The sequence below is a fragment of the Bos taurus genome, chromosome 18 (assembly GCF_002263795.3).
Source record: "Bos taurus isolate L1 Dominette 01449 registration number 42190680 breed Hereford chromosome 18, ARS-UCD2.0, whole genome shotgun sequence".
Lineage (NCBI taxonomy): Eukaryota > Metazoa > Chordata > Mammalia > Artiodactyla > Bovidae > Bos > Bos taurus.
Window position 1 is genome coordinate 46,500,716 of NC_037345.1, and position 23,967 is coordinate 46,524,682.

Genomic DNA, 23,967 nt, shown 5'->3' on the forward strand with positions numbered 1-23,967 from the left:
AGGCAGTGACAGGTGGGCTGCTTTCTCATTTTATCATTTCAGCAGGTGCTAAGTGGGGAGTCACTCCTGGGAGGCTCTAAGGGGTGACATCTGCACAGAGGGGGCCACAGGTGCCCTAACAATTGTGTCAGGAGTGGGATTGAGCCTGGGCCCGTCTTCAAGTTGGCATCCACCTTGCAGCTCTGCTATGATCTCCTCCAGCAGGTCCATCCTGGGAGAGGGTGGGGTAGGGTGGGCTGAAGTTGACCTCGAGGAGGAGGAAGGGGCCCGGGGCCCTCCCACCAGCACCCCACTTCTCACTTCTGCAGGCTGGAGAAGCGACTTCCTCTGATCAGCTCAGGGCTGGGTACCTGCAGGAGTAAAGACTACAGCTGCCACCAGTGGCCACGGAGCTCAGGAGGGCCCTGGGAGGGCGGGCTGGGGCAGGGCCTGGGCTTAGGGCCCTCTGCTTCACCTGCCCTCGTGGCCTTCCCTGCCAGCAGCCTCCAGGGCATGGGAAGCCTCCCTGTGGGTCAGCAGGCAGGGGTTGGGCTCACAGGGCTGGGGGTCCAGCAGGGCAGCCCTGTGTGTGTGCCGCTGCAGCCCCTGCAGGGCTTGGATCTTAGCTGAGAACCTCCTCTCAAACCGTTCCTCAGAGCTCTGAGTCCCCAGCAGGGAGGCTGAGTCCTGAAGGCTGGTGTGCAGGGCAGGGCCCTGGGGGAAGCAGGGTTGGGCGGGGGCGGGGTGGGGGTTAACCGGTCAGCGAGGGGAACAGTGCGGGTCCCAGGGGTCCCTGGTCAGAGGACAGGCAGCCAGGGAAATTGGGGTTGGTGACAACTTGGGGGAAGGGTCATGGGTGAGCAAATGGACAATGGCGCAGGACTTGGGGTATCCATACTGTTGATCTGGGCTCCAGGCTGTGGTCCAGGCTGACCCTGGCTGTGGGGCTGTGCCCTGGGCAGAGGCCAGGGCGGGGACTCGGGCTGCTGCCTAGAGTCAAGCTGCTGCCCGAGTCCCAGGTGGCACCCCTCTGGACTCTGCTGTGGCCCATGACCTGCAGAGAGCGATGGCAGAGGGCTGGCGTGGGTGGCCCACAGCTCCCTTAGTCCTCCAAGTGCCTGTCCTCGCTCCTGCCTAGGATGGGGAGGGGCCTAGGGACATCACAGCGGGCCACAGGCCCGGATGCAGTCTTGGCTCTGGGAACCACCTCACAGTAGTGTCTCTGGGCTTGCAGACCAGCCAGTTGGAAATGGGGCAGGGGCACAGCCGAGCTCTGCTCAGCGCCTGGCCCCATCCCCTCTGGGCCCTCTAACCTGGTAGAGAACCCTGCGGTGGAGGGCACTGTATGGCCCAGTCCCTTGGGGAGCTCACCTCAGAGGCCGAGTCCTGTGGAGAGGAGGCTGGGTGTGGGACACAGGCCCTGCCTGAGGTTCCATGGCTGCCACCCTCCCCTGCCCGCCTGTCCTGTACCTGAGCCATGGCCTCCCGCAGCAGGTATCGTGTACTCTGCAGGCTGCCGCAGCGGTCAGCAGGCCCTAGGCCCAGCCCAGCCTGAACCAGGGCCTGGTAGGGGGCTGGCACCAGGGGGTCCAGGGCCGGGCTCTCACCCGCCTCCAGTTTAGCCTTCACCTCAGGCCCTTTTCTTCCAGCCCAAGGCAGCTCTCCTGTGAGGAAGTATGATTGGGGGACCCAACTGAGGTGGGGAGCCTCAGTGGGGCTGGGGGCGGGGTTACTCACTGACCCGTGAAGACCTCCTGGGCCAAAATGCAGAAGCTGTAGAGGTCTGAGGTGGCCGCAGGCGTGTCACCGCGGATGAGCTCCAGCGGCAGCCATGGGTACAGTTCGGGAGGTGGGGGCAGCCCTAGGCCTGGGCCTCCCCAGGGGTAACCCTGCCGCGGCCTGTGGAGGCCAAGGGACCTGGTGAGTCAGTGGCTGCTAGACGGGGCCACAGGCAGGACAGGGAGGAAGGCACTCACCTGGGCTGCAGCCAGCGTTGGTGCAGCGGGCGCCCATGCTCCAGGCCGCCCACCTTGGCCAGGCCTGGCCGCACCAGCTGCACAGCATGGGAGCTGAGGCCGCCGTGAGCACGCCAGCGGGCCTGCAGGAACAGCAGGGCCTCCAGCACCTGCAGCAGCAGGTGGCCCGGCAGCAGGCCTGGCACGAGGTGGGGGGGTCCCCCTTCTCGCGGGCCCTGGGGGTGTAGCACCACATGCAGGGAGCCCAGCCACACGGGTTCAAAGAGAAGACACAGCCCCGATAGGTCCTCCGAGGGGCTCAGTGCCATCAGCAGCAGCAGGCTGGGGTGGTGCAGGGCGCTGGACAGGAGGAGAGCAGGCCACTCATGAGGAGGCCCCAGCCCGCCCGGCCGGGAGCTGACCATCTGCCTCAGCCACCGGACAGAGGAGAAACGGTGACCCTGGGTCATACAGCCTGGCAGTGGTGGGGCCAGCACCACTGTCCGTGGTACCCTCCCAACACCCACTCCTCTCCGAGGCCTACAGAACTGGGCGCCCACTTTCCCGTTGTGAGGTGGGTCACTCCAGTAGGAGGGCTCCATGCCAAGTGCTGGCCCAGGGGTGAAGGCTGCAACCGCGGCCACCACCACATTCCCTGGTCATCTATTTCCAGAACACTCAAGTTGGGCAGGGCGGGTAGAAGACGGCGGGCCTCGGGGGCCAGCTGGAGGGACCCACCTGCAGTGTTGAAGGTCAGCCAACAGCACATCAGCCTGGGCTCCTGGCACCTTCAGCTGCCGCACGGTCACGGGGTGGCCCCTCCACAGAAGGCTGGAGGAAGGCAGAGGGGAGAGAGCGCGGGTCTGAGACAAGGGGTTTCCCCGTGAGGGGGGCAGGAGGGTCGGACTCTTCCCAGCTCTGCTGGACACCAGGCAGGGTGTCGGAGGGGCTCTCTCACTTGGCCATGAGGGTGTGGGAGCTGCTCCTGTAGGTGCGGTCGGGCTCGCCCTGCGCTGGCAGCAGCTCCTTGGGGTCCGCGAGGGGTACACCTGTTACCAGGCCCAGTGGCCACAGGCTGCTCAGCTGGGGGTGGGGAGCAGGACCATGAGGCAGGAAGAGGACAGACACCGTGGTCCCCACTCCCTCCGACATCTGCTTACCTGGCCAAACCCTAAGGCAGGGACATGGGGGGGTCTCCTGGTCTGCTCCGGCCTCCATGCCCTGAGGTAAAGGGCCATCTGAGAGCAAGTCCAGGGTAACCAGGCGTGGTGGGTAGGCAGGCCTCAGGACGTGCATCGTTACCTGTTCGCCTGCACCAGACGCAGACCACCACATAGGCTGTGTCCAGAGCTGGCCTGCCACTGGCCCAGGGAGACAGCGGGCGCCAACTCACTGCCATGCACCAGGGCTGACATGTGGGCCCGGCACAGCTGTAACAGTTCCAGCGTCTGGACGGGGCGGGGAGCATGTGGGGTGAGGCAGGGTGGGGGGCTTGGCCCTGAGGCCCTCAGCCCACCCTGGCCACAGCTCACCTCCCAGCTCTGTTTGGCACCACCTTGTTCTGCCCAGTCCTGAGGGCTGTGCCCCTGCTGGTCACGCAGACGCAGGTCGCCGCCTGCCTGCAGCAGGTGTAGGAGCACCAGGCTACGGCCCGAGAAGGCGCCCGCGTGCACGGGCGTGCTGCCATCCAGGCAGCGGCTACAGCAGAACAGCGAGCACAGGAATGGGTTAGGAAAGGGACGGAACAGGGACAGGAGGTGGCAGGAGGGGAGCATGGAGAGATACGGGGGTCACTATGCTCGTGGGAAGACGGCATCAGGATGGGGGGCTCACTTGGGGACACAGCAGAGTCCTTGAAAGAGTGAGTGGATGGCGGTAAGCATGGAGGCACCAGGAAGATGGGAATAGTTTCTGGAGGACAAGAAGGGGTTAACTGAGAGAGCAAGATGGGTCACCGGGGATGGGAGGGGGTCTGAGGGAGAGAGGTCTCTGGGGAAGACAGCCCTGGCTCTCTGGGGCTCAGACTCAGGGCGCTGGGAGTGTGGGGCATCACCACGTGTCCACGTACTGGTTGGGGTTGGCACCAGAGGCCAGCAGGAGCTCCACGGCCGAGCTGTGACCCAGCAGCGCCGAGAGGTAGAGTGCCGTCTGCCCAGCCGAGTTCTCGCCGTCTACCTGGACAACTGAGGGGCAGCGAGGCTTAGGACTATCCCTGCCTCTTACTCCAGGGGCAGAGGTCCTGGCAACACCTTTCCCAATTCCCAGCCCCCACAATCCCTCCCTGACTGGGTCACCCTCGGCTCCAGATTCCACCTCTATGTCCTGGAACCGCCACCTTCCAGCCGCTGGGGACTCTGCCTCAGAATCCATCTCAACACACTCCTCACCACTAAGTCCACAGAACTAGAACAAGGTGACGTCTACTTGCCCTGCCAACATCCACCCCACCCCCATCCCAGAGGTGTCAAAATCACACAAAGGGGGGTTTCCCTGGTAGCTCAGTAAAGAATCCACCTGCCAATGCAGGAGACACATGTTCAATCCCTGGTCTGGGAAGATCCCATATGCCATGGAGCAACTAAGCCTGTGCACCACAACTACTGAGCCTGTGCTCTAGAACCTGGGAGCCTCAACTACTGAGCCCCACTGCCTAGAGTCCGCGCTCCACAATAAGAGAAGCCACCGCAATGAGAAGCCTGTGGAGCACAACTAGAGAAAAAGCCTGCACATCAGTGAAGACCCAGCGCAGTCACAAATAAATAAATTTTTAAAACGCACAAAGGTACCCAGGGCAAGAGGGCAAGGCTAATTTTTATGAGGCAAAATATGACCTTAACTCCAAAACCAGATGAGAATTCCAGAACCAGAAATGAAGTCATACATCAATTCAATTTATGATCATACATGCAAAGCCCCTAAATAAAGTAAAAGGGGTAACCCAATTGATTTATTCCCAGAAAGCAAGGATGAATCAACAAAAGAAAATCTATCAATGTAAAAAAAACACATTCACAAATTAAAAAATAAAAATCACATTTAACTGTATCAGTAGATGCAGAAAAAGCACTTGGTAAAATTCAATGCCAAAAAACAAAAAAAATTCAATGCCTACTTATGATTAGAAAAAAAAAATCTACCTCAGAAAACTAAGAATAGATGGAAAGTTTCTTACTTGATAAAAATTACAAACCAAAACCCAAGAGCAAGCAAAGTACCTAATGCAGAAACATAAGACTCTTCTCTTTAATATCAAGAATAAAAAAAAAGATGTCCAATGATAACAAGGTTTAGGAGTTCTGGCCAACACCTTATGACAGAAAAAAGAGACTGTGGTTTAAAGACTGAATAGCTGAGACCACACTATTACTGTCTGCAGATAACAATAAAGTAAAAGAATCAACACACACTTACAACTATTAAGCAAGCTCAGACAGTGGCTGGATACACAATCAACTTACAAAAATCAGTGAACAACAGAAACTGTAAGTTTGATCATGTTAATTTCCTGCCTACAACTCCAGGGGTTTCCAATTACACACAGAACAAAATCCAACAAAATTCACACCACTCTTAAGGCCTGTTCCTGTCTGTAATTGCTGCCTCCCTGAGTCCTTTTGCTCCCTGCTGCTACTTACATATCCCCAGTTTTGGGGTTTGTGGGGGTTTTTTTGCTTTTAAAATTTACTTTTAACTGGAGAATTATTGCTTTACGATACTGTGTACCCAGTTTGTTTTGATTTTAGGGCTTTGCACTAGCTACTCCCTCTGAAGTGCTTGTTCCCCAGCTGTTTCCATGTCTGGCTCTTCTGCTGTGGGACCCAAGTATCAACCCATTTGAAAGGCCATCCTTCCAGGGTGTCTCACTCATTCTCATCACTCTCTTAAATTCTCATTATAGATTTAATTCATAATGATCTGGAGGGTCATTCTCGCCCCTAAGTCTCCATCACAGACAATAGCGCCTTGGCACATGACAGGTGCCTGATACACAATTGTTAACAGGTCAACTGAAGTTGCATCCTCCTTTCTGCTCCTTGATCTCGTTCCCCGAGGCAGTTTCAGCAGCCAAACTCACCTCTCCGCAGGAGTCGGGTGAGGCCCCACCTTGGGCCCCCAGCCACAGCCAGGCGATGCAGACGGCCCACCTGACTTTCTGGATCCGGAACAGAGCCCAGCTCCACAGGGAATCGAGAACGCAGTGAGGGCATCTGTGGACTCCGTCAGCTCCCGGCCAGGGATCAGTGAGCAGGTCTCATGAGGGCAGGAGGACATGAAGGACTAGATCTCTGGGAGCAATAAAGACAGAGCTGGCTGTGAGTCTTGGGGGGCAGTCTGAGAAATAAAGGTGATTTGGGAGGGGTGTGATTTGGAGAGAGGCATCTGAATGAGACCTGGGAGAGCTTCAGACCAGAAGGTCAGGAGTTCAAGGGAGTCTGGGAGTGAAAAGAAGCTAAGGAAATCTGCTCTCTGTGGCAGAGGAGTAGTAAGGGCTATGAGGATAGGAGTCAGGGGCTTGGGAAGAGAGTCTGAAGACTACATAGGGGCTGGAGGAAGAAGGCTCTGAGGGTTAGGACCTGAGAGGGAGGTGCAGTCTACAGGCTGTGAGACAGGAGTGTCCAAGGAAGGAGGACAGCCTGAGGGCAGGGCCTGCAGGCTGGGAAGGGCCTTGAGGAGGGGTAGGGGGCGGTGGCTGGGGTCCACGGGCTGGGAAAGGGTCTGAGGGCTGGGGGCATGGACTGAGCTTTAGGGAAGTGTCTGTGTACTAGGATGGGGTCTATGGATTAGAAGGGACAGAAGAAAGAAGGAGTCTGAAGATGCTATCTGTGAGCTGGGAGAAAGATGTGCAGAACTGAGACCAAGGCTGAGAAAGGGGTGGGGTCTGTGGGCACAAGATGGGTGGGAAGGGAGAATGGGGGCGGGGTTCTGTGGGCTGGGGGAGGGGCATGGTGGCCAGCTGGGGGCCCAGTCCCCTCAGCTTTGCACCTACCGTTGGGCTCGGACAGTGATCACCATGTGACTGCCACGTGACCCCACGCTGAAGTTCCGGAGGTCTAGGCGGCAATTCCAGGCGCATGCGCATCAGTGCTCGCCAGCCATCTTTGCGCTTGCGTGCAGTAGCGTCTCTTATGGCCCTGAGGCGACCCGGTAGAAAAGACTGCAGTGTCCACCCCAGAGCTGTGGCTGCTCCGTAATGTTACTGCCTTGTTGTTTGGAATGCCCAGCCTTTCACCATCCCTGTCTTTCGCTGTCTTCCCATGCTTCTCATGTCAACCCCACGGGCAGTTTCCTGTTCGTCTCTGCCCCAGTCTCTCTTCTTTGCTCCACACGTAGGCTCCTCAGTGTGCTGGACACCTCTCCCTGGATGTCCCCGGGGACCTTCACACCCACCCGGTCCCACATTGGCTTCAGTATCTCCTCCAAACTGCATTTCCTGCCAGATCCCCATCTTAAGAGTTGGTCCCACTGTCCCCTCTCACCCAGAGCCCTGGGTCTCACCCTGAATGTCTCCCTCGTATTCTGGCTATCAGCTCCATGGCCCTTCCACTCAGTCTTCTGGTGGTTCTTTCCACTAGTCCACCCATCATGTGACAGCCAGGGGACTCTTAACTAAAGTCTTACCTGACTCTGTCCCTTCCCCATTTCAAACCTTCCTGACTCCCTAGTGACCTTGGATAGAGTTGAAGCCCTGCCGTGTGGCACCTAAGACTGCATCATCTGCCCCCGCCCATCCTTGTCTCCCCGTTCCCCAGTCTGTTTGTGCACATGCCCTTGGCTTTGAATGCTCTTCTCAATATTTACTTGGTTATTCTTGGGAATTCTCTGGGAAGCCCTCTTGATCACCAGGTGTCTCCTCTGGCCTCCTTCAGCCTCTGGGCTTTCCCCAAGGCTGCCCAGATACTCCCCCGAGCTCACCCATCACAGCCCTGATTACCCTGGGCTGTCACTGCCTGAAGGTGGTCTGTTTACCCCTACTGGACTGAAAACCCAGTGAGCCCAGGCCTGGGGTTGTGTTGGTCTCTGTTGTGTCCCCAGTGTTATTTACCTGAGAGCCTAGCTCAGAAGGAGACTCAGTAAATGCTTATTAAGTGAGAGAGTGGTTTGCTCTTCTCTCTGTCTCTCCCTGGACGTGTGGCCTTAGCCTAGCCTCTAGATTTCAGTGTTTCAGTATCTGCTCTTCATCTGTGCTGTTTACCCGGGTGTCCACAGGAGTGAAGAAAATTCCCATGTCAGCCACTGACTGGTTGAGTAGAGCTGACCCCAGGCCCTTTGCAGGATAGACTGCCTCAGGGTTGGGGGGACCTCCTTAGTCTTTGATCAATGCCCTCGCTGTGCTCTAGGGTCATCTAAAGATCCTTCTTGAGCCACAGAGCCCCCGAACTTGGGCTGGCTGAGGTCAAGATGAGCCCTTCCCCAAAGAGATGGCTTTGGTGCAAGGCAGCTGCCTGGGCAACAGCTCAAGAACTTTATTGACCACATGACTCCTGGGGGTGCTAATGGGGGGATACCCTCAGGCTCCGCCCCAGCAGCCTCCGTCGAAGTTCTTGGCTGAGCAGCTCCTGTTCCCTGCGGGCACCCCGTAGTACACTTCGGTTCTCCTGGGCCCTCCGGATCAGGTAAGGGATCACCTCCTCCAGGGAGCCATAGGGGATGGACTTGTACACAGCATAGCCAGCCTGCCCTGGAGGGAGAGTATTGGCAGTGTGTGGGCTCAAGTTTGGCAAGAGGCTCCCATAGGCTCCATCTAGAACAGAGACTTCCATTTCTGAGAGCATGACAGATTAGGTGAGTTGGACAAAATCTCCCGCTGAAAAACTAAAACTCCTGGAGTAAACATTAAAATAAAAAATTCTCAAAGTTATAAAAATGCTGCAAAGAGAATAAAGTGAAAGTGAAAGTGAAAGTCACTCAGTCGTGTCCAGCTCTTTGCAACCCCATGGACTATACAGTCCATGGAATTCTCCAGGCCAGAATACTGGAGTAGGTAGCCCTTCCCTTCTCCAGGGGATCTTCCCAACCCAGTGATCGAACCCAGGTTTCCTGATTGCAGGTGGATTCTCTACCAGCTGAGTCACTAGGGAAGCCCAAGAATACTGGAGTGGGTAGCATATCCCTTCTCCAGGGAAATCTTCCTGACCCAGGAATCGAACCGTGGTCTCCTGCACTGCAGACGAATTCTTTACCAACTGAGCTATTAGGGAAGCAAAGAGAATAAGGAATTTACTAATTCAAGAATTAAGAGAAAATGAGGGGCTTCTCTTGTGGCTCAGTGGTAGAGAATCTGCCTGCCAATGCAGGAGAGACGGGTTCAATCCCTGATCCAGGAAGACCCCACATGCCACTGGACAGCTAAGCCCACGTGCCACAAGTACTGACCCCACATGCTGTGACTACTGAAGCCCCCATGCCTAGAGCCCGTGCTCTGCAACAAGAGAAACTGCAATGAGAAGCCCGTGCACTGCAACTAGAAAGTAACCCCCTGCTCACCACAGCTAGAGAAGAGACCACACAGCAATGAAGACTTAGCACAGCCAAAAATAAATTTAAAAATTCTTTTTCTTAAAAAAGAGAGAGAACCCAGAGCAGAAGGATTACACGAGAAGCGTTTCTTTCCTGAGGGCAAAACTGAGTTTCTGTCTAATGACTTCAAAGTTAAGGGGGTACAGAAATGGAGGCCTAAAACCTGACCAGGATTAAGAGTTATAAAAGAGTTTCCCCAGATTAAGTGTGAACCCCAAAATCTAGACCCTCAAAGTAAGAGTTAACAAGAAGTCAACTCTCCCATAAGGAAGGTTGGCCTTGACCATAAACAGAGCAAGGAAGGAAACAGAAGTCCATCTCTGAGAAGTTGTGGCCATGGGTTGCATGCGTGTGTGCTCAGTCACTTCAGTCGTTGTCAGACTTTGCCCACAAGGCTATGGACTGTTAGCCCACAAGGCTCCTCTGTTCATGAGATTCTTCAGGCAAGAATACTGGAGTGAGTTGCCATGCCCTCCTCCAGGGGATCTTCCTGACCCAGGGATTGAACCTGCATCTCCTGCATTGCAGGCAGAGTCTTTACTACTGAGCCATTCTGGAAGCCCGTTACTGTAGGTTAGTCTCCTAAAATATTTGCAGCCCCAGTGTGGATCCTTGAGATATCTCAAGAAACCTCAAGCTGTGAATTTAGGGTACAGTGATTTTGTACCCCTTAGTGCCTGGCAGAAGAAAACATAAATCTTCTGGTCTCAGGCCCTGGGGAACAACACAGTAAAGATAACAAAGCAGACAGGAAACAAGATACCAAGATCAAAAACCAAGATACCAAGATCAAGACAAAAACAACAGCGCACAGACGCAGAGACATAGGCCCGCGAGGCCTTCAGATATGGGACAGACCTCTCTGAGGGCCTGCCACTGGGCTGGCTGCAGGCTGTTGATGGGAGCCTGGCCAGGCATCATCTGGGAATGGGAGAAGGGATCTGTTTGGGAGGGAATGAGGCTGGGGCAGGTTAGGTGGGAGGTGGGAGTAGGGGCTGGGAGGGACAGATCACTCACATACCCAGTGCCAAGGAGACATGGTCACACATCCCCAGAAGTTGTCCAAAGCAGACAGGCCCATCTGGAGGAATGCCCAGCTCCCACATGCTACAGAAAAGGTCACATCATCAATCCAGACAGTGGCTGGATCCCCCTTGACACACTCATATGGCTCTTCTAGTTATTCGAATATTGAAGTATTTCCAAACTCACTGATAAATAACCATGGCTCTGGGACCTCTGAAAGCTCGCCGGTAAGTCTCAGCTCCTTTCCTGAAATATTTGGACTTCCCTGCTGCTGCTGCCAAGTCACTTCAGTCATGTCTGATTCTGTTCGACCCCATAGACGGCAGCCCACCAGGCTCCCCCATCCCTGGGATTCTCCAGGCAAGAACACTGGAGTGGGTTGCCATTTCCTTCTCCAATGCATGAAAGTGAAAAGTGAAAGTGATGTCGCTCAGTCGTGTCTGACCCTCAGCGACCCCATGGACTGCAGCCTTCCAGGCTCCTCCGTCCATGGGATTTTCCAGGCAAGAGTACTGGAGTGGGTTGCCATTGCCTTCTCCGTTGGACTTCCCTATTCCCCAGCAAATAAGGGCAGTTCCTTGTTCAGCGGGAGCCTACAGGTGTAGCAGGAGTTAAATATTTTGAATATTCTCCCCAGACCCCCTTTGAACCTACTGGCCCCCACAGTCCCTCCGCTTGTCAACCACCCTTTGGGCGCTTATTTCCATTCCCCTACTTCATACCGCTTGGTTGCCTGGCGGACAGAGTCCTCATTGTGGGAAGCCACCATGAGGTGGCACATGGGGCCACGATGGGACACCTGGGTCAGCATCAGCTCCAGACAGCGGCTGTAACTGAAGGGAGATGAAGGATCAGCTTATGGCACCTGGTGAGTTAGGGTCAGGCCCCAGAGACTGGGGATTTATATCATTGAGGGGTAGGGTGCCTAAGGGCAAGGACCCTGAAGTCAGGAAGTACCTACATCCCACCTGCCTCAGCTGTGAGGGACATCTTCTTTCTGAGCCTTTTTTTTCCCTTTAACAACACACGTTCATCTGTTAGCATTGTTGTGGGGATGGAGTGAGATGAGGGTAGACCTAAAGTCTTTGGCACAATGGCAGTCTCACAGCAAAGGGCCATGTCACAGGAGATGACATTTACCCACTGACATTCACTTCAGCAACGTCTGCAGAGCAGGGTTAGCAACACCCCAAATGTCTGTAAGTGGGAGACTGGCTAAATGAACACCCAGAGGATAGTGGAGGGCCCCTGTAGGGGCAGGAACCGCCCCCCCATGATTGGATGGGGATGTGGGTGGAAGTGAGCTGTATCGGCCTGTTCATTTTTGTGTCATTTTTTTTTTTTTTTTGGCTGTGCAGAGAGTGGCAGGTGGGATCTTAGTTCTTCAACCAGAGATCAAACCCAGGCCCCTCAAAGTGGAAGCATGGAGTCCTAACCTCTGGACCGTCAGGTAAGTCCCCATTTTGATTTTTGAATCATGGGAATGTATTATTTATTTAAAATCTCTATTAAAACATTAATGGTACTATGCTGGAGAAGATGTGGAGAAATTGGAATTCTCCCACCGTGCTAGTGTGAGTCTAAAAGGCTGCAGCCACTTTGGAAAACCATCTGGCACTTCCTCAAAAAGTTAAACATGGAGTGACCATAGGACCCAGCAATTCCAGTCCTAGAGAGTTGGACTTTTAAGAGAATTTAAAATGTGCATTTACCAAAAAATATGTACATGAATGTTCATAGCAGCACTATCCACAATTGACAAAAAGTGTAAACAATGCAAATATCCATCAATTGATGAATGGATAAATCAAATGCGGCCTCTCCATACAATGGAATATTATTCAACCGTAACAAGGAATGAAGCACTGACACACACTACAGCATGGTTGAACCTTAAATACATTATGCTGAGTGAAAGAAGCCAGGTACGGAAGGTCATGTATTATGCGACTCCACTAACATGAGATGTCCAGAATAGACAAATCCATAGTGACAAAAAGTAGATTAGTGGCTTCCAGGGCCTAAGGGGATGGGGATTATGAGTGACTGCTAATGGATATTTGCATTAGCAAATTAGCAAATAGAAAGGGGAAAGGTGGAAGCAGTGACAGATTTTCTCTTCTTGGGCTCCAAAATCACTGCGTGATGATTGCAGCCGTGAAATTAGAAGATGGTTGCTTCTTGGCAGGAAAGCTATGACAGCCCTAGACAGTGTTTAAAAAAGCAAAGACATCACTTTGCTGACAAAGGTCTATATAGTCAAGGATATGGTCTTTCCAGTAGTCGTGTACAGATGTGAGAGCTGGACTATAAAGAAGGCTGAGTGCCAAAGAAATGATGCTTTCGAACTGCGGTGCTACAGATGACTCTTGAGAGTCCCTTGGAAAGCAAAGAAATCCAACCAGTCAATCCTAAAGGAAATCAACCCTGAATACTCTTTGGAAGGACTGATGCTGAAGCTGAAACTCCAGTACTTTGCAAACAGCTGACTCACTGGAAAAGACCCTGATGCTGGGAAAGATTGAAGGCAGAAGGAGAAGAGGGTGACAGAGGATGAGATGGTTGGATGGCATCACTGATTTGCCCAAGTTCACTGGTCATGAACTTGGGCAAACTCTTGGAGATAGTGAGGGACAGGGAAGCCTGGCGTGCTGAAGTCCATGGTGTCTCGAAGAGTCGGACACAACTCGGCTGCTGTACAAAAACAGCTGATGGAATATGGTTTGTTTTTGGCTGTGCCATGTCTGTCTGTCTGTCTGTCTGTCTGTCTGTCTGTTTGTTTTGCTTAAGGGTGTGGGACTTTAGTTCCCAGACCAGGGATCGAGCCCATTTCCCCTGCAGTGGACCCTCAGAGTCTTAACCACTGGACCACTCGGGAAGTCCTGGAGTTTCTTTTTGAGATGATGAAAATGTTCTGGAATTGGTGATGATGGCTGCAAAATTTAATGAATATACTAAAAGCCACTGAATTGTAGTTTAAAATAGCGAATTGTATGGTATGTGAATTTATATTTCAGTAAAAAAAAATGATTCCAAATGATTAAGCCCATAGGATACAAATGTGCCTAGGAGGCTTCATGGGCTTTGGATGCAAGCTTAGCCTTCATGGCTTGGCCACTTTCTGTGGGAGCTTGGTAAGTCCCTGTGGCTCTACAGACCCCTCCTTGTCCGCTGGGAAATGGAATCAGGCTTTGAAAACTCCATGAGAACAGAGCCTGGGGTCCAGCTGGATTGCTACCGCAACCAGAATCCAACACTGATCTGAAACAAGTGATCAGCAAGTGTGTATTGAAAGAACAAATCTTTTCTTCTCAGGGCCATGAGATGGTGGCCCCAGGAGCTCAGCCATGTCTTGCCTGTGATTTGAGGTGTATCAGAATCAGGGTTCTAGAGTCAGTCTGCATGTGCTAAGTCACTTCAGTCGTGTCCAACTCTGTGACCCGATGGACTGCAGCCCTCCAGGCTTCTTTGTCCGTGGGATTCTCCAGGCAAGAACAATGGAGTGGGTTGCCATGCCCTCCTCCAGGGGATCTTCATGACCCAGGGATCGAACCTGCATCTCTAGCATTGGGAGGAGGGCTCTTTACTGCTACTGCCACCAGGGAACCCAGTCTGCCAAGGCTCAAATCTTGGCACTGCCACTCACTAGCTTTGCAACCTTGGGTAAGAGATGTCACGTCTCTGAGCCTGTTTCATCCTCTGTGAAATAGAGAGAGAGCAATAGTATCTACTGCTTGGGGTCGTTTACTCCTTCATTCACCAGACCTGTACCGAGCACCTCCCATGGAGCAGCAGTGTTAAGCACTGAGGACTCAGCAGTGAACAAGTTAGAAAACCCTGCCCTCCTGGGCCCACGCTCTCATGGGAGAGAAAGACAATGAGCAACTGAACGCCAAAGCTCTGCTGCCAGTAAGTGCTGGGAGAAAAATCAATCCAAGAAGAGAGGGTGTGGTCTGTGTCAGTTTTTGGTAGGGAGGGCAAGAAGGTCCCCTGAGAAGGTCCCAAAAAGTAAAGACCTAAGAAGGTGAGTGACTGAGCCCTGCCACACGGCCATCTGGAGGGAGAAGGTTCTGGGCAGTGGGAACAAGAAGTGCAAAGTCCCTGGGGTCATCAAGGAGGCCAGTGTGGCTGGAGTGAAGTGAGTGAGGGGACAGGACTGCAGGCCACTGCAAGGATCTGGGGTTTATCGAGGGTGTGCTGGGAGCTATGGGAGGATTTGAACTGAGGAGGGAGATTTGACACAGGTATTAACAGGCTCCCCACTGGCGACAGGTTGGAGAGGGGTGACAGAGAAGGGAGCAGGCTGCTGTTCAGGTGGGAAGCGACAGTCTCCTGGTCGGGGAGAGAGAGTGACCTGTAGACGCACGTAGGTTGCTGGACACTGTGGGGAATGAGCTCTAATGGAAGGTTAGATGCTAATGCTCTTCCTCTCGAGGCCGGCAGAGGATGAGATGGCTAGATAGCATCACTGACTCAATGGATGTGAATTTGAGCAAACTCCAGGAGATAGTGAAGGACAGGGAAGTCTGGCGTGCTGCCAAGCCATGGGGTCACAGAGTCAGACACGACTTAGCTACTGAACAACCACAGCAACAATTATTCATCTCAGAGGCCGGCCTGCCCCTGTCCCACCTCTGACTGGTAGCCTCATAGTCAGGCTGAGTGGGATCTTCGGTTCCCTGGAGCCGGGCCGTCTCTCTCTCCTTGTCCAGATATGCCCCTCGTACCAACTTCACCCCAAAGGCCAGGCCAGCCCTGTCTGCGGCCTCAGCGTCCCGCCTCAGCCGCTCATAGGTGTCCTGGTGGAGCACATGGGCGGCTTCAGATCAAGGCGCTGGGACCCCGGCCTGCAGCCCCTTGTCCCCAAACACCCCCTATCCCCGGAGTGCACTACACACCTTCAGATAGGCCTGGTAAGTGTTCCACACCCAGGGCCCGCCTTCCCCGGAGCTGTTCCAGCGCGTGGCCAAGGCAGCCACCAGCAGAGAGAGTGCCGGGTTCAGAGAGGTGTACTCGGCATCCACCAGGAGCCTCACGCGCTGGGCCTGGGCGTGCTGAGGGTGAGAGGGACTGCGGTCGGGCCCCAGGGGTGACCAGCAAGCAGGCGCGGTGGAGGCAGGCCTCGGCCGAAGCTGTTACCTGTACCACCCGGTGCAAACGACTCAGGGAGGCCTGGAGGTGTCGTGTTTGCTCGGTGTTGAGGCAGGAGACCTGGAGGTCCTGGGGGGCAGGGGGGAGGCAAGGCGGCTCAGGCCTTCTGGACCCTTCCAGAGCCCAAGCCTCCTCTCCCCCACCAGCAGGCAGGGAAAAAAGTTTAGAAATTACTAGAAATCTGGAAAGCAGCTGTATCATATAGATACTATTTATTGAGGTATAATACATGGATGGACGGGCTTCCCAAGTGGTGCTAGTGGTAAAGAACTTGCCTGCCAATGCAGGTAAAGAGACGCCAGTTCTGTCCCTGGGCTGGGAAGATCCCCTGGAGGAGGGGACGGCAACCCACTGCAGTATTCTTGCCTGGGAAATCCCATGGACAGAGGAGCCTGGCCAGTTACAGTCCCGTGGGGTCACACAGAGTCGGACATGACTGAAGAGACTTAGCACGCACACTCACACACACACACACACACACATGGGTTGAGAGCCCAGAATTTGAGTTTGAGTTTTGGCTCCACCATTCACTGTGTGGACTTGAACAAATGTAACCTCTCTGGGCCTCAATGTTCTCTGTAAAACGGGGATGATTATAGGATCTACCTCATTCAGTTGCTGCGTGGATAAAAATGGCCTGGCCATAAACAGGACAGGACAGGGCCAACATATGATAAGCACTCAGTGTTTTTGTTGTTTTGTGTGTGCCCAGTCGTGTCTGACTGTTTGAGACCCCATGGACCATAGCCCGCCAGGCTCCTCTGTCCATGGGATTTCCCAGGCAAGAATACTGGGGCGGGTTGCCATTTCCTACTCCAGGGGATCTTCCTGATCCAGGGATCAAACCCACGTCTCTTGCAACTCCTGCTTTGGCAGGCAGATTCTTTACCAGTGTGCCACCTGGGAAGCCCTAAGCACTCAATACATGTTGTTATTGTTATAATAATAGGTGACTTCTAATGCCGTCTTATAATCTTCACAATGATCCTAGTAGGCAGATATTATTCCAAGCTCCGTTTTCCAGTGAGAAAACCAAAGCTGGGAAAGTGAAGTGACTTGGAGTTAGCATCTAGGAACAGTAACCAGCTCCTAATAAGAGCCGAGAGTGTTACTTTGCGTTAGTTTCTCAGGATGTCTCACTGCAACTCACAAGGCTCCCCTGATCTGACCTCTTTATTCTACCTCCTCCCGCCCTTCGCCTCGCTCACTGCTCTCCGGCCTCGCTGGCCTCCTGGCTACTCTTGGAACATGCCAGGTACCTTCGCACCTCAGAGCCTTTGCTCTGGCTGTTCCTTCCACCTGGAACACTGTTCCCCTAGATGTCCATCCACCCCACTCCAACCTCTCAGCAGGGTCTTTATTTTCTCTGGTTTGAATTTGCAACTCCCTAGCTGGGGCTTTCCCTTCCCCTTCCTTAGCCTTATTTTCCCTACAATACTCGTTTTTTAAAAATTAATTTATTTATCTGGCTGCGCAGGGTCTTAGTTGCAGCATGCAGGATCTTTTAGTTGTAGCACTTAGCTGTGAGATTTGGGATCTAGTTTCCTGACAGGGATCTGATCTGCGCCCCCTGCATTAGGAGCATGGAGTCTTAGCCACTGGACCACCAGAGAAGTCCTTGTTGTTGTTCGGTCGCTGTCATGTCTGACTCTTTGCAAGCCCATGGACTGCAGCACACTAGGCTTACTTGTCCTTCACTATCTCTCAGAGTGTGCCCAAACTCATGTCCATTGAGTTGGTGATGCCATCCAACCATCTCATTCTACAATGCTTATTTATACTTGTTACATATCCACTTTGAGGTTTTTTTTAATAATTAAACATTTTTCACACACTTATGAATAGAGTGAAGAGAGGGAAGTGTGTTTCTGTGTCTGTCTCTGCACCAGCCTCCACATCTGAATCCAAGATCACTTCTAATAAACAGGAACCTTTCAGAAGAGCTCAAGTGAAAAGGCAGTTTACTAATACAGGAAGACTCTCAGAACCCAATTTCTAATGTATGTACTTCATCTGCATTAATTTCTGTGATTCCCTAAAACAATTAAGGAAACATAATTTCCAATTTACAAATAAGGAAACTGAGACCCAGAGGGTAACTTAAAACCTTTAAAAAGATCGAATTTCCTGGCTGGGTGCACTTGCGCCCCCTCCCCACCACGTGACCGGCAGCCAAGCAAGTCTGCACTCAGCTTTGGGTTTTTGTCTTAACTTTTTACTGGACTTTTTCTGGCTTTTATTGTTGCTTTTTGGGGCTTCCTTGATGGCTCAGTGGTAAAGCATCCACCTGCCAATGCAAGAGACTTGGAGACACAGGTTCAGTCCCTGGGTTGGGAAGCTCCTCTGGAGGAGGAAGCGGCAACTCACTCCAGTATTCTTGCCTGGAGAATCTCATGGACAGAGAAACCTGGTGAGCTACAGTCCATGGGGTCTCAAAAGAGTCAGGCAAGACTGAGCACAGCACAGCACACATAGCTGCCTTACAATGATGTGTTAATTTCTGCTATACATCTAAGTGAATCAGCCGTACATATACATACTGTCCTTTTTTGGATTTCTTTCCCATGTGAGTCACCATAAAGCATTGAGTAGAGTTCTCTGTGCTATACAGTAGGTTCTCGTTAGTTATCTACATTACATATAATACTGTATATGAATGCCAGAAGAAATATCAATAACCTCAGATATGCAGATGACACCACCCTTATGGCAGAAAGCAAAGAAGAACTAAAGAGCCTCTTGATGAAAGTGAAAGAGGAGAGTGAAAAAGTTGGCTTAAAACTCAACATTCAGAAAACTAAGATCATGGCATCCAGTCCCACCACTTCATAGCAAATAGATGGGGAAACAATGGAAACAGTGAGATACTTTATTTTCTTGGGCTCCAAAATCACTGCAGATGGTGGCTGCAACCATGAAATTAAAAGACACTTGCTCCTTGGAAGAAATGTTATGACCAACTTAGATAGCATATTAAAAAGCAGAGACATTACTTTGCCAACAAGGGTCCGTCTAGTCACAGCTATGGTTTTTCCAGTGGTCATGTATGGATATGAGAGTTGGACTATAAAGAAAGCTGAGCGCCGAAGAATTGATGCTTTTGAACTGTGGTGTTGAAGACCCTTGAGAGTCCCTTGGACTGCAAGGAGACCTAACCAGTCCATTCTAAAGGAGATCAGTCCTGAATATTCATTGGAAGGACTGATGCTAAAGCTGAAACTCCAGTACTTTGGCCACCTGATACAAAGAACTGACTCATTTGAAAAGACCCTGATGCTGGGAAAGATTGAAGGCAGGAGGAGAAAGGGATGACAGAGGATGAGATTATTGGATGGCATCACCAACTCTATGGACATGAGTTTGAGTAAACTCTGGGAGTTGGTGATGGGCAGGGAAGCCTGGCATGCTGCAGTCCATGGGGTCGCAGAGAGTCAGACACAACTGAGCGACTGAACTGAACTGATATATGTCAATCCCAATCTCCCAGTTCATCCTACCCCCCGCCTTTGCTATCCATACATTTGTACTGTATATCTTTGTCTCTATTTCTGCTTTGCAGTAGGTTCATCTGTACCATTTTTCTAGATTCCACATATATGCGTTAATGTACAATATTTGTTTTTCTCTTTGGCTTTGATTTGAATGATTGTCTCTTGCAAGTAAGTGCCTCAAGGACATATATTTTGTTTATCTTGATCAGCATCCCCACCCCACAATGGACATGAGTTTGAGCAAGCTCTGGGAGATGGTGAAGGACAGGGAAGCCTGGTGTGCTGCAGTTCATGGGGTTGCAAAGAGTGAGATATGACTGAGTGACTGAACAACAGTCTCCACCCCTGGCATAGCACCTGGAACATAGTACATGTTCAACAGACATTTAAGGAATTGTTAGACATTTGTAACAGGGATCTTCCCTGGTGGCTCAGACGGTAAAGAATCTTCCTGCAGTGCTGGAGACCTGGGTTCAGTCCCTGGGTCGGGAAGATTCCCCTGGAGAAAGGAATGGCAACCCACTCCAGTAATTCTTGCCTGGAGAATTCCATGGACAGAGGAGCCTGGTGGGACTACAGTCCATGGGGTCGCAAAGAGTTGGACATAACTGGCTAATGCACACAGTTCTCGGTCTTCTTATGGAGATTCCACATGAATGTGATCTTCTGGTGACTCAGGGAGTCCAGTTGGGTTCAGAGAAATGGGAAAGTTAAAAAAGAGGAATAGGTGGAATTCTGTTATGGCCAACAGGACTCCTTCCCAGGCAGCGCTAGTGGTAAAGGATCTGCCTGCCAATGCAGGAGATACAAGAGATATGGGTTCAACCCCCGGGTTGGGAAGATCCCTGGAGGAGGGCATGACAACCCACTCCAATATTCTTGCCTGGAGAATCCCATGCATAGAGGAGCCTGGAGGGCTACAGTCCATAGGGTCACAAAGAGTTGGACACAACTGAAGTGACTTAGCACACACACACACACTCATGGCCGACAGGATGGATATGGACCGCATCTTGGGGAAGAAGACTCTCTCCAGCAGGAGGGAGGAGCAAGGGGCACCTACCTGCCCAGTGCGTCTCCCCAGTCAGGGAATCGTCCCCCGCTGTGGGGCAGCGTCTGGGGGAGTTCTGGGGTGTGCGCAGCTGGTGGAGCCGTCACCCTCACAGGGGGCCAACCCAGCCCTCATTTACCCTTCACCACCGTCGGAGGTGGCGACTACTGTCACCCCCGTTTTACGGGGGGAAGCAGAGGTCAAGACACAGAGAGGTGAAGTTACTCATCTACTCATCTAAAGTCACACAGCTTGACCTAGGACTTAAACCTCAGCTTCTCCAGAGCCTGAGTACTTAACCGTCACCATGTACACCCACCCACAGGCAGAGAGGAAATGCTTCCCTCAAATATATGTAAAGCCGTCAGGACAGTGTGCGGCACGTTGTGAGTGGTCGGTAAGTTCTCCACCGTTAATACGTTGTTCCAAACTCACCTGCTTCATTTATTTATTCATTCATTTGACATGTTTTTCACATCCTGTCTAGGTGCTAGGGCCTGGGACATGACCGTGAACAGGACAGTCATAAATCGTGCTGGGGAACTGGTGACTGTGAAGACCAAGGATGGGTGGGGGCTGGGATCTGGGGTGGGGATGGCAGGGCAGCTCTGACATGGGGACAGGAAGAAGGGACAGCTCTAGGGAGACACAGGCCAGTGTGGGACCCAGTGGGTGTGAGAAGTCTGGGGGACGCCCAAGGGGAAGTTTGGTGCAGGGGGAGGGTCAGGGGAAAGGCTGGGCCTGGAGACAGGTGGGCATCATTAGTGCAAACCGGGGAAACTGAGGCTGAAGGGGTGGGTGAGAAGGCCCTTTCGAGGGGAGTGAGGAGCAAGCCTGGGCCTCACCCTGGGGAACCTCCATATTTGAGTATCAGGCAGAGTAAACTTAACGAAGACTGAGGATGAGCCAGGAGCGATGGAAAATGAGGAACACCAGGTCTGATGGTGTTGGGGAAGACAAGGGAAGTGAGGGACACAGAAGCAGCAGGGCCCCTTTGTCATCATGAAGATGCCAGCCTGGCAAGGGTTTTCGTCCTGAAAACTGCCCTGGGAAGACATTACTACCATTGCCACATGTGAGTGAAAAGCTCATGAAGGGGTGAAGCTTGTTACGCTCCAAAGCTGATCCTTTAAGCACGGCTTCGATGTGTTCTGTGATCCATTAAAAAAAAATTACAAATTAAAAAATAAACATCAGCAGGTCCCAGGTAGTATTATTTGGCAGTGATGGAGACTCAGAGGCTACCTGGGTGCCCATCCTAGGAGAGGTAAACCCGGCGGCCAGAAGCCCAAATTAGAAACAACGGATTAGGACTTCCCCTGTGGTTCAGGGGTTAAGAATCCGCCTGCTGATACAGTGGATGTGGGTTTGATTCCTGGTCTGGAAAGACTCCACATGACTTGGAGCAACTAAGCCCGTGCACCACAATTACTGAAGCCCAGGCACCCTAGAACCTATGCTCCGCACCAAGAGAAGCCACCGCAGTGAGGAATCCCACGCACCACAGTTAGAGTATCCTGTACTCTCCCCAACTAGAGAATGTCCAAGAGCAGCAATGGAGACCCAGGACAGCCAAAAAGAATAAAACAAGTAATTAAAAAAAAAACACAATGGATTAGATGTATACAGAGATGATTGGAGGGATCTAAAAATCAGAGTGCTCAGTGGAAAAACGTAAGAAACAGGATGCAACAGATAACATAATGTTGTTTAGTCGCAAAGTCGTGTCTGACTCTTTATGACCCCATAGACTGTGGTGTGCCAGGCTTCTCTGTCCTTCACTGTCTCCAGGAGTTTCCTCAAACTCATGTTCATTGAGTTGGTGATGCTGTCTAACCACCTCATCCTCTGCCGCCTCCTTCTCCTCCTGCTCTCAATCTTTCCCAGAATCAGTCTTTTTCAACATAATGATGAATGTTACTTGTAGATGTTTAAAACTATACCCAACCCCAGACTGATGGAGAAGGGCACAAGGGGACTTTCTGCAGGGATGGAAATGTTCTGTACTTTGATAGGGATTGTAGTAGCTCCAGCGTGTATTTGTCAAAGCTCATCAAAAGGTACATTTACAATGTATGCATCTCACTGTGTATAAATTTTACCTGAAAAGAAATGACTGCTGAGCTCTAGTTGGTGATATGCATTCTGAAGCATTTGAGGGGAGAAGCGTGCTGATGTCTGCAAATTACTTTGAAATGCATCAGAAAATAAGATGGGTGGATGGATGGATAGAGGAATGGATATGATTTTAAAGGAACAATAGCAGGTGTTCACCATAAAATTCTTTTGATTTTTCTGTATGTTTGAAAATTTTCATAATAAAATGTTGGAAAAATATGCCCCCAAATAGCATATATTTGTCAAAACCACATCCTGGTAACAAAGAGATGTATAGTATACAAGGTGAAGTGATTACTGATGGCGGGGAAGGTAGAAATAAGATACAGAAATAAAGAATAAATGAAAGAACAAACGAGTAAATGAATGAACCAAAACCCCACTGGTCTAATCATAGCTCCTAGCTAGTTAGCATACACTAGCGTAGCTAAGTTGATTGAAAAAATATTGGTTACTTTTTTATTGGTAAAGAGCTACTGTCTTAATTGATCCTACTAGAGCTCCCAGCTCCCAGGCCCCTAGCCTAGAATCCCCAGGTGACCCATATTCCGGTTACTCTCCAGCCATGCCCCAGGGCAGTAACCCCATTTATTCTGATAGTTCTAAGCCTGGGAAGTAGAGATAGTTAAATATTTAGAACATTCTGCTGGCTGGTGTCTGCTGCCTCTGCACTCCCCACCAACCATTCCTCTCCCCCAACCTGTGGTCCTTACCTGTCCAGAGTCCATGGCTTCTGCCAGCCTCTTGGGGCTCAGCTCCAAAGAATCCCCTGGCCTTAGGACCCATGAGGTGAGCTGCTTCTGGAATGGGATGGAGGGTGGGGCGGTGAGGGGGACCTGGTGGGCAGCCGTCCCTCCCCTCCCACCCGGCCCACCCCTTACACAGAGCCGAGTGCTCATCAGCGCCGTCATCTTCAGCTGCATCAGGGCATTTCCCGTTGGGTCAGGGGTCTCCAGGAGGCCTCGTGACAGGTCCACGCATCGCAGCATCGCACTGAGGTTCCCTTCATACCAGGCCTCGCTGCCCAGCCGGCAGGCATCAGGGCTGGGAGCCCACTAGCCCCCTTCCCACCAGCCTCCCGGCCTCCCTGGTTCCGGGCCCCCCTACTCACCCCGTCTTGACAGCCGAGTCTGGCTCCTCCTCAGTGGGCACTGCCAGCAGAGGCCGCAGGCCTAGGTTCTGGAGCTGTAGGACACAGCTCCTCACCTCCTCGGCGGTCTCACCAGCTACAAACTGCCCGTAGATGGATGCTCGGAGAAGTGCACCGGAGAGCCGGGAGCCCAGGAGTCGCTGAGACCAGGCTTGGAGCTGGGGTGACAGGGAGCAGGGGCTCAGAACCAGGCCCCAGGAACTTCCTAGGCTAGTCCCCCCAGGATTGCTGCTCACCGCCAGGCCATGGGTGACCAGAGGCGGCCAGGCACACAGCCGTAGCACCAGCAAAGCCCGGGTCAGTTCTCCCGTGCTCTTGAGGTGGAAGGCCCCACCATCAAAGCTGAGGGGCTGCCAGCTCCCTGGGGAGGGGCCAGCTCGGGAGCGGAGCACACGACAGGTCTGAAGCATCAGGAATCCTTCACCACTTCCACACTGGAGCAGGGGGCTTTGGAGGCAGCTGGTCTACCCAGTGCCCCTTGCCCGGCCAGGGACAGTGACTGATTAACCAGACAGTAGCCAGGGAAAG

The 23,967-nt window shown here is 52.3% G+C and overlaps 2 protein-coding genes across 10 annotated transcripts; both read right to left on the minus strand.

Moving 5' to 3' along the window:
• Positions 1–18: 18 nt before the first annotated feature.
• Positions 19–7,652, minus strand: LOC101904550 (inactive serine/threonine-protein kinase TEX14-like). Of its 8 annotated transcripts, none has more exons than XM_059877514.1 (14): positions 6,922–7,652; positions 6,080–6,220; positions 4,003–4,117; positions 3,237–3,632; positions 3,095–3,155; positions 2,893–3,017; positions 2,673–2,765; positions 1,956–2,294; positions 1,721–1,878; positions 1,450–1,643; positions 1,351–1,365; positions 878–1,033; positions 301–350; positions 19–211 (listed from the first exon to the last, which is right to left on the minus strand). In XM_059877514.1, exons 2-14 carry the CDS (start codon positions 6,204–6,206, stop codon positions 61–63), a joined length of 1,980 nt encoding a protein of 659 aa, XP_059733497.1. In that variant the 5' UTR covers positions 6,207–6,220; positions 6,922–7,652; the 3' UTR covers positions 19–60. The 8 variants fall into 8 exon arrangements, with proteins under 8 accessions (XP_059733497.1, XP_059733496.1, XP_059733499.1 ...); XM_059877513.1 differs by lacking the exon at positions 6,922–7,652 and adding an exon at positions 6,509–6,898; XM_059877516.1 differs by lacking the exon at positions 6,922–7,652 and having other exon boundaries at positions 3,237–3,382; positions 3,467–3,632; positions 6,010–6,898.
• A 73-nt stretch (positions 7,653–7,725) lies between these two features.
• PRODH2 (proline dehydrogenase 2) lies at positions 7,726–23,944 on the minus strand. 2 transcript variants are annotated; one of them, NM_001104967.2, is given in 10 exon segments: positions 8,364–8,613; positions 10,474–10,559; positions 11,201–11,311; positions 15,111–15,277; positions 15,377–15,532; positions 15,618–15,698; positions 23,003–23,089; positions 23,171–23,309; positions 23,401–23,597; positions 23,676–23,940. In NM_001104967.2, coding segments are annotated over 10 exon segments (1,386 nt in total). In that variant the 5' UTR covers positions 23,850–23,940; the 3' UTR covers positions 8,364–8,425.
• Positions 23,945–23,967: the final 23 nt, after the last annotated feature.

Coding starts and splice junctions, on each gene's coding strand:
- LOC101904550 (XM_059877512.1), bottom strand. CDS start 6,142: ATGCCCTCACTGCGTTCTCGATTCCCTGTGGAGCTGGGCTCTGTTCCG. Junction 1,879..1,955: donor CAACGCTGGCTGCAGCCCAG/GTGAGTGCCTTC, acceptor TGGCCTCCACAG/GCCGCGGCAGGGTTACCCCT. Junction 351..877: donor GCCTGGAGCCCAGATCAACA/GTATGGATACCC, acceptor TTACTCCTGCAG/GTACCCAGCCCTGAGCTGAT.
- PRODH2 (XM_059876581.1), bottom strand. CDS start 23,849: ATGCTTCAGACCTGTCGTGTGCTCCGCTCCCGAGCTGGCCCCTCCCCA. Junction 23,598..23,675: donor TGGTCACCCATGGCCTGGCG/GTGAGCAGCAAT, acceptor CTGTCACCCCAG/CTCCAAGCCTGGTCTCAGCG. Junction 15,278..15,376: donor CTTACCAGGCCTATCTGAAG/GTGTGTAGTGCA, acceptor GTGCTCCACCAG/GACACCTATGAGCGGCTGAG.